Source organism: Oncorhynchus tshawytscha, unplaced genomic scaffold, assembly GCF_018296145.1.
Source record: "Oncorhynchus tshawytscha isolate Ot180627B unplaced genomic scaffold, Otsh_v2.0 Un_scaffold_6196_pilon_pilon, whole genome shotgun sequence".
Classification (NCBI taxonomy): domain Eukaryota; kingdom Metazoa; phylum Chordata; class Actinopteri; order Salmoniformes; family Salmonidae; genus Oncorhynchus; species Oncorhynchus tshawytscha.
In genome coordinates this window covers 75,483-84,383 of record NW_024609747.1, presented here as the reverse complement: position 1 = coordinate 84,383, position 8,901 = coordinate 75,483, and the positions used below count along the sequence as shown (strand labels likewise).

The window sequence follows — 8,901 nt, the reverse complement described above, 5'->3', positions numbered from 1 at the left end:
TGTCACATGGGCCAAATACAACAGGTGTTGTACCGTGAAATGCTTACTTTACAAGCTCTTAACCAACAATTCAGTTCAATAAATATATTTACTAAATAAAATAAATGTAAATATAAAATAAAAAGTAACACAATAAAATAACAATACCAAGGCTATATACAGGGGGTACCGATACCCAGTTGGGGGTACAGGTTAGTCGAGGTCATTTGTACATGTAGGTAGGGGTAAAGTGACTGCATAGATAAGAAACAGTGAGTAGCAGCAGTGTAAAAACCGGGGGGGGCAGGCAATGTAAATAGTCTGGGTAATCTCGTAAAGTTGAATATAGTCAGGAATGGATGGACTACTTAAATGTAAGATGTGATAGAGATGAAAGGGAGAGCAGAGAGCTAGAGAAATGGACAGAGAAATGGAGAGAAATAGGCAGAGAGAGCGAATTAGGCAGAGAGAAAGAGGGGCAGAGAGAGAGAGCTTGGGGGTGGTATTTTGGTGCAGGTTATCCAGCTGCACTGAGAGAGGTGGCTACACAGTAACGCAACACGCACGGTACGGTATGTGATCATTGCATTTCTCTGTGAAAAACAACCTGCACGATATGGAAACCTGGATTCCGACTGTCCGCTGTTATGGAATTTGATCATTGCCGCGGTTAGAGATACCAATATACCGTCGGCGGAAAAAACAAAGTCCTTCAACGTTACGTCTGATGGGGGGCATTCATTCCTGCTGGAGCTGAGTCGACGCACCAGGGATGTTTAGGAGCCGCCCGGACCCACCAGACCAATAAGGTCTTCAGAATAATGTATTGCCGTTTTCCGACCATGTTTATGGTGTGTGGACATACTGTAGCAGGGTTAATAATTCGAACCGGCTAGTGACAGCTAGTTCTCCTGCAATAGACTAAGTTATCTCGCTGGAAATGGTCATCATTAGACTGGATCTGTGTAGCTTCCAGCCGTACCTTTTCTGAAAGGATGCAGGTGAAAAATCAGATCTGTACAGAGAGGAGTACCGAAGACCCCGAACACGATGATAACCAGAAACATACTTCATGTTTTTCTAATATCAAAATATTTCTAGTATCGGAATGTGCGCTGATGCTGGCGCAGGGGACGGTTGGCGCGTATCTGGTAAGTTATCCTCTCAGAACGCTGTCGAACGTCCCAACCTTCCAGTGATGGGAAATCATGTTTGTTCCCCTTCACAGGCGATGTAGGCGATTTTCTTTTGGTGAGAAACCGTGACGTTAGGTCAAGTGGCCCTTACACACGGAGCTCGCCAGAATCAACGTTCATGCACAACAATGTCGCCGGCGGTGTTGTTTTGTGTTCACATGAAATCAGGCTCATATCACGGAGCCTTCCAATTTCCATTGATTTATAACGCATACGCATCAGGCTAAGAGACTGCACCAGTAGAATGGTTGCCACGACACGTAACAACGCACAAACACGTTTTTGACCGGTTCACCAGGTGACATCTGGTCTCAATATAAAATGTGTATTTTGATGGCAGTTAGGCTACATCTTCTTAACAGATTATGGGCCTCTCGTGAGGCAGGCAGGTGGTATTCACCAGTGGAGCACCAGCATCACATGGCTGATACTGTATTTATGACAGGCCTCATCAGTATGAACCTGCAGATAAACCAACACTGCTTTTGATTATAACTGTTGGAACTAGCTGGGGCTATGATACCCATGGTGAATAATAGACTTGTTGAATAACTGTTGTTGTACCACCAGACCCCCCTCCTAATTTCAGTTGACATATTTTCAATAATGCAGATGTGGGCAATTTGATTTGAGATGTTGGGCTGGTCTGTAGTGCAGTGCTTAGTGTACAATTAATAGTGTCCCCTTATGTCCAAGCCCCCTAACCACAAGTGGTGGAAAAAGTACCCAATTGTCATACTTGAGTAAAAGTAAAGATACCTTAATAGAAAAAGTCACAGAGTAAAATCCAACTTGAGTTAAAGTCTAAAAGTATTCTGTTTTAAATATACTTAAGTATCAAAAGTAAATGTAATTGTTAAAGTATACTTAAGTATCAAAAGTAAAAGTATGAATCATTTAAAATTTCTTAGTTTAAGCAAACCAGACGGCACCATTCTCTTGCTTTTTAATTTAAGGATAACTAGGGACACGCTTCAACACTCAGACATACAGTTGAAGTGGGAAGTTTACATACACCTTAACCAAATACATTTAAACTCAGTTTTTCACAATTCCTGACATTTAATCCCAGTAAAAATTCCCTGTTTCAGGTCAGTTCGGATCACCACTTTATTTTAAGAATGTGAAATGTCAGAATAATAGTAGAGAGAATGATTTCTTTCAGCTTTTATTTCTTTCATCACATTCCCAGTGGGTCAGAAGTTTACATTCACTCAATTAGTATTTGGTAGCATTGTCTATAAATTGTTTAACTTGGGTCAAACGTTTCAGGTAGCTTTCCACAAGCTTCCCACAATAAGTTGGGTGAATTTTGGCCCATTCCTCCTGACAGAGCTGGTGTAAGTGAGTTAGGTTTGTAGGCCTCCTTGCTCGCACACGCTTTTTCAGTTCTGCCCACACATTTTCTACAGGATTGAGGTCAGGGCTTTGTGAATACCTTGACTTTGTTGTCCTTTAGCCATTTTGCCATAACTTTGGAAGTATGCTTGTGATCATTGTTCATTTGAAGACCCATTTGCGACCAAGCTTTAACTTCCTGACTGATGTCTTGAGATGTTGCTTCAATATATCCATGTAATTTTCCTGCCTCATGAAGCCATCTATTTTGTGAAGTGCACCAGTCCCTCCTGCAGCAAAGCACCCCCACAACATGATGCTGCCACCCCCATGCTTCACGGTTGGGATGGTGTTCTTCGGCTTGTAAGCCTCCCCCTTTTTCCTACAAATATAACGATGGTCATTATGGCCAAAAAGTTATATTTTTGTTTCATCAGACCAGAGGACATTTCTCCACAAAGTACGATCTTTGTCCCCATGCGCAGTTGCAAACCGTAGTCTGGCTTTTTTATGGTGGTTTTGGTGCAGTGGCTTCTTCCTTGCTGAGTGGCCTTTCAGGTTATGTCGATATAGGACTTGTTTTACTGTGGATATAGATACTTTTGTACCTGTTTCCTTCAGCATCTTCACAAGGTCCTTTGCTGTTGTTCTGGGATTGATTTGCACTTTCCTCACCAAAGTACGTTCATCTCTAGGAGACAGAACGCATCTCCTTCCTGAGCGGTATGACGGCCGCGTGGTCCTATGGTGTTTATATTTGCGTACTATTGTTTGTACAGATGAACGTGGTACCTTCAGGTGTTTGGTTACCTTTCGGTTACTGGCCCAAAGCTCTAACCACTAGGCTACCTGCAGCCCCATATAGACCTAGTTACTATGGTGTCAGAGTACTGGCTAGGCCAGAGAGCTGTATTTGTAGACCTAGTTACTATGGTATTAATCTAGAGCTGTATTTGTAGACCTAGTTACTATGGTATTAATCTAGAGCTGTATTTGTAGAACTAGTTACTATGGTATTAATCTAGAGCTGTATTTGTAGAACTAGTTACTATGGTATTAATCTAGAGCTGTATTTGTAGACCTAGTTACTATGGTATTAATCTAGAGCTGTATTTGTAGAACTAGTTACTATGGTATTAATCTAGAGCTGTATTTGTTGACCTAGTTACTATGGTATTAATCTAGAGCTGTATTTGTAGAACTAGTTACTATGGTATTAATCTAGAGCTGTATTTGTAGAACTAGTTACTATGGTATTAATCTAGAGCTGTATTTGTAGACCTAGTTACTATGGTATTAATCTAGCACTGTATTCTGCTGTTTTTCCAAACTTTTGACTGGCACTGTATATGTTTTGACTTACAGTCTAGGGTTACACCCAGCAGTTTAGTCTCCTCAACTTACAGTCTAGGGTTACACCCAACAGTTTAGTCTCCTCAATTTACAGTCTAGGGTTACACCCAGCAGTTTAGTCTCCTCAACTTACAGTCTAGGGTTACACCCAGCAGTTTAGTCTCCTCAACTTACTGTCTAGGGTTACACCCAGCAGTTTAGTCTCCTCAATTTACAGTCTAGGGTTACACCCAGCAGTTTAGTCTCCTCAATTTACAGTCTAGGGTTACACCCAGCAGTTTAGTCTCCTCAACTTACTGTCTAGGGTTACACCCAGCAGTTTAGTCTCCTCAATTTACTGTCTAGGGTTACACCCAGCAGTTTAGTCTCCTCAACTTACTGTCTAGGGTTACACCCAGCAGTTTAGTCTCCTCAACTTACAGTCTAGGGTTACACCCAGCAGTTTAGTCTCCTCAACTTACTGTCTAGGGTTACAACCAGCAGTTTAGTCTCCTCAACTTACTGTCTAGGGTTACACCCAGCAGTTTAGTCTCCTCAGCTTACTGTCTAGGGTTACACCCAGCAGTTTAGTCTCCTCAACTTACTGTCTAGGGTTACACCCAGCAGTTTAGTCTCCTCAACTTACTGTCTAGGGTTACACCCAGCAGTTTAGTCTCCTCAACTTACTAAATCGCCACATTATTCAATAATAGATGTAGATCATGATATTAGAACCCAAATGTTGACCAGAAGGCCCTAGATCAAATCAAATTGTATTGTCACATGCACCGAATACAACAGGTGTAGGTAGACCTTACAGTGAAATGCTGAATACAACAGGTGAACAGGTAGACCTTACAGTGAAATGCTGAATACAACAGGTGAACAGGTAGACAACAGGTAGACCTTACAGTGAAATGCTGAATACAACAGGTGAACAGGTAGACAACAGGTAGACCTTACAGTGAAATGCTGAATACAACAGGTGAACAGGTAGACAACAGGTAGACCTTACAGTGAAATGCTGAATACAACAGGTGAACAGGTAGACAACAGGTAGACCTTACAGTGAAATTACTTAACAAGCCCTTATAAGAGGTTGTGTTCAGCGCATTTGACAAATAAAGTGTGATTTGATTTGAGATGTCAACCTTATAGGCTCCTCGTCTCCCCCACAGTACATATCACAGATATCCCTCTCCCCCACACTACATACTACAGATATCCCTCTCCTCCACACTACATAGACAGATATCCCTCTCCTCCACACTACGTAGACAGATAGCCCTCTCCTCCACACTACATAGACAGATAGTCCTCTCCTCCACACTACATAGACAGATAGCCCTCTCCTCTACACTACATAGACAGATAGCCCTCTCCCCCACACTACATAGACAGATATCCCTCTCCCCCACACTACATACTACAGATATCCCTCTCCCCCACACTACATAGACAGATAGCCCTCTACCCCTACAGATATCCCTCTCCCCACATACATACAGATATCCCTCTCCCCCCCTCTCCTCCACACTACATAGACTACAGATATCCCTCTCCCCACACTACATAGACAGATAGCCCTCCCTACATAGACAGATAGCCCTCTCCTCCACACTACATAGACAGATAGCCCTCTCCTCCACACTACGAGACAGATAGCCCTCTCCCCACACTACGTAGACAGATATCCCTCCTCCACACTACATAGACAGATAGCCCTCTCCTCCACTACACATAGACAGATAGCCCTCTCCTCCACACTACATAGACAGATAGCCCTCTCCCCCACACTACATAGATAGATAGCCCTCTCCTCCACACTACATAGACAGATAGCCCTCTCCCCCACACTACATAGACAGATAGCCCTCTCCCCCACACTACATAGACAGATAGCCCTCTCCACCACACTACATAGACAGATAGCCCTCTCCTCCACACTACGTAGACAGATAGCCCTCTCCTCCACACTACATAGACAGATAGCCCTCTCCTCCACACTACGTAGACAGATAGCCCTCTCCTCCACACTACATAGACAGATAGCCCTCTCCTCCACACTACGTAGACAGATAGCCCTCTCCTCCACACTACGTAGACAGATAGCCCTCTCCTCCACACTACATAGACAGATATCCCTCTCCTCCACACTATGTAGACAGATATCCCTCTCCTCCACACTACGTAGACAGATAGCCCTCTCCTCCACACTACGTAGACAGATAGCCCTCTCCACCACACTACATAGACAGATAGCCCTCTCCTCCACACTACGTAGACAGATAGCCCTCTCCTCTACACTACATAGACAGATAGCCCTCTCCTCCACACTACGTAGACAGATAGCCCTCTCCACCACACTACATAGACAGATAGCCCTCTCCTCCACACTACGTAGACAGATAGCCCTCTCCTCCACACTACATAGACAGATAGCCCTCTCCTCCACACTACATAGACAGATAGCCCTCTCCTCCACACTACGTAGACAGATAGCCCTCTCCTCCACACTACATAGACAGATAGTCCTCTCCTCCACACTACATAGACAGATATCCCTCTCCTCCACACTACATAGACAGATATAACATTGTGTTTCTAGGTGAGTGTTCTGACCACCCTGGAGCGCCGCTTCAACCTCCAGTCCGCCGACGTGGGCGTGATCGCCAGCAGCTTCGAGATCGGCAACCTGGCCCTCATCCTATTTGTCAGCTACTTCGGCGCAAAGGCCCACCGGCCGCGTCTGATTGGCTGCGGGGGCCTCGTCATGGCGCTGGGCGCGCTGCTCTCCGCCCTGCCAGAGTTCCTGACCCACCAGTATGAGTATGAGGCCGGGGATGGGTGGCACGCGGAGGACGGGAGGGATGTGTGTTCCAACATGACCAGGACTGAGGGCAGAGACTCTGCCTTCCTGTGTGGGAACAAGTCCAACACCAACATGATGTACCTGCTGCTGATAGGGGCCCAGGTACTGCTGGGGATCGGGGCAACACCAGTACAGCCTCTAGGGGTGTCCTACATAGACGACCACGTCAAGAGGAAAGACTCCTCTCTGTATATAGGTGAGTATATCAACCTTATATAATATGCATATTAATAACAGAACAACTGTTACTCGTCTCTGTATATGGAGTAGAACCACACGCATTAGGAAGAAAGTAGTGACTCGTCTCTATACTGTATATAGAGGTCAGTTAACTACCACTCCCTAACCACAATAACCCTAACCACAATTCCAGCAGGTTCTCTCTGTATATACTGTAGGTGAGTAGGACCACACACTTTAGAACAAAATAACTCGGAGCACCTCGCTGAAACGTTCAACCAGCCCGTCAGTTTGAGGGGGGTAAGGGGTTGTGCCATGCTGTCTGTGATGCTGCTTTATGAGCTTGGAGTTGAATTTGGTTCCCTGATCAGTGACAATATAACCTATTGGAACATGACTAACTACTTGTTAGTTTTCCTGTGATGTGTTTGGAAACGCACACCATAGGGCAGAGGTAGGTAACTACATTCAGCCTAGGGCTGATTCATGTCAGAGCAGATGGTTGGGACAATGGAACATAATAATAAACACTCTAAATTGACCACAATTAAATTGACCCAAAAATAGATTGTATTTGAATATAACAGTAATTTCATAGCTTGATTACATTGAGACATGATCAAATTTATTTTTTTCTCTGGATTCCTGGCGGTTTTTAGTCTTTTTGGACCAATTATTATTGTAATGTTTTTTTGCAAAAAGCTTTGGGGGGGCCCAAAACAAATGACTGGCAGGCCGATTTTGGCACGAGGGCTGCCAGTTGCCAACCCCTGCCATAAAGGTTAAGTGCTGAGAGAGAATGATGAGGACAGTAACAGATGGTAATGAGGTAATTTACCATCAGCACAACAGGCAACACTATATCATAATGAGTCCATTCTTTACAATATTATCTGGCTCTAACTAACAAGTACTAGCCCTGGATTAACTCTCTGTCTCTAACTAACAAGTACTAGCCCTGGATTAACTCTCTGTCTCTTAACTAACAAGTACTAGCCCTGGATTAACTCTGTGGTTCTAACTAACAAGTACTAGCCCTGGATTAACTATGTGGTTCTAACTAACAAGTACTAGCCCTGGATTAACTCTCTGGCTCTAACTAACAAGTACTATCCCTGGATTAACTCTCTGTCTCTAACTAACAAGTACTAGCCCTCGATTAACTTTCTATCTCTAACTAAGAAGTACTAGCCCTGGATTAACTCTGTCTCTAACTAACAAGTACTATCCCTGGATTAACTCTGTGGCTCCAACTAACAAGTACTATCCCTGGATTAACTCTCTGGATCTAACTAACAAGTACTATCCCTGGATTAACTCTCTGGATCTAACTAACAAGTACTAGCCCTGGATTAACTCTGTGGTTCTAACTAACAAGTACTAACCCTGGATTAACTATGGCTCTAACTAACAAGTACTAGCCCTGGATTAACTCTGTGGTTCTAACTAACAAGTACTAGCCCTGGATTAATTCTGGCTCTAACTAACAAGTACTAGCCCTGGAATAACTCTGTCTCTAACTAACAAGTACTAGCCCTGGATTAACTCTGTGGTTCTAACTAACAAGTACTAACCCTGGATTAACTATGGCTCTAACTAACAAGTACTAGCCCTGGATTAACTCTGTGGTTCTAACTAACAAGTACTAGCCCTGGATTAATTCTGGCTCTAACTAACAAGTACTAGCCCTGGAATAACTCTGTCTCTAACTAACAAGTACTAGCCCTGGAATAACTCTGTCTCTAACTAACAAGTACTAGCCCTGGATTAACTCTGTGGTTCTAACTAACAAGTACTAGCCCTGGAATAACTCTGTCTCTAACTAACAAGTACTAGCCCTGGATTAACTCTGTGGTTCTAACTAACAAGTACTAGCCCTGGATTAACTCTGTGGTTCTAGCTAACAAGTACTAGCCCTGGATTAACTCTGTGGTTCTAACTAACAAGTACTAGCCCTGGATTGACTCTCTGGCTCTAACTAATAAATACTAGCCCTGGATTAAC

The 8,901-nt window shown here is 43.7% G+C and overlaps 1 protein-coding gene across 1 annotated transcript in view; it reads left to right on the top strand.

The window, feature by feature from the left end:
• Positions 1 to 678: 678 nt before the first annotated feature.
• The window catches only part of slco3a1b (solute carrier organic anion transporter family member 3A1b), a 44,919-nt gene continuing 36,696 nt past the window's right edge, over positions 679 to 8,901 (top strand). The window contains exons 1-2 of the mRNA XM_042317526.1: positions 679 to 1,130; positions 6,454 to 6,913. Coding sequence (XP_042173460.1) covers positions 975 to 1,130; positions 6,454 to 6,913 — 616 coding nt within the window. The 5' untranslated portion in view covers positions 679 to 974. The remainder of the gene's footprint in view (positions 1,131 to 6,453; positions 6,914 to 8,901) is intronic.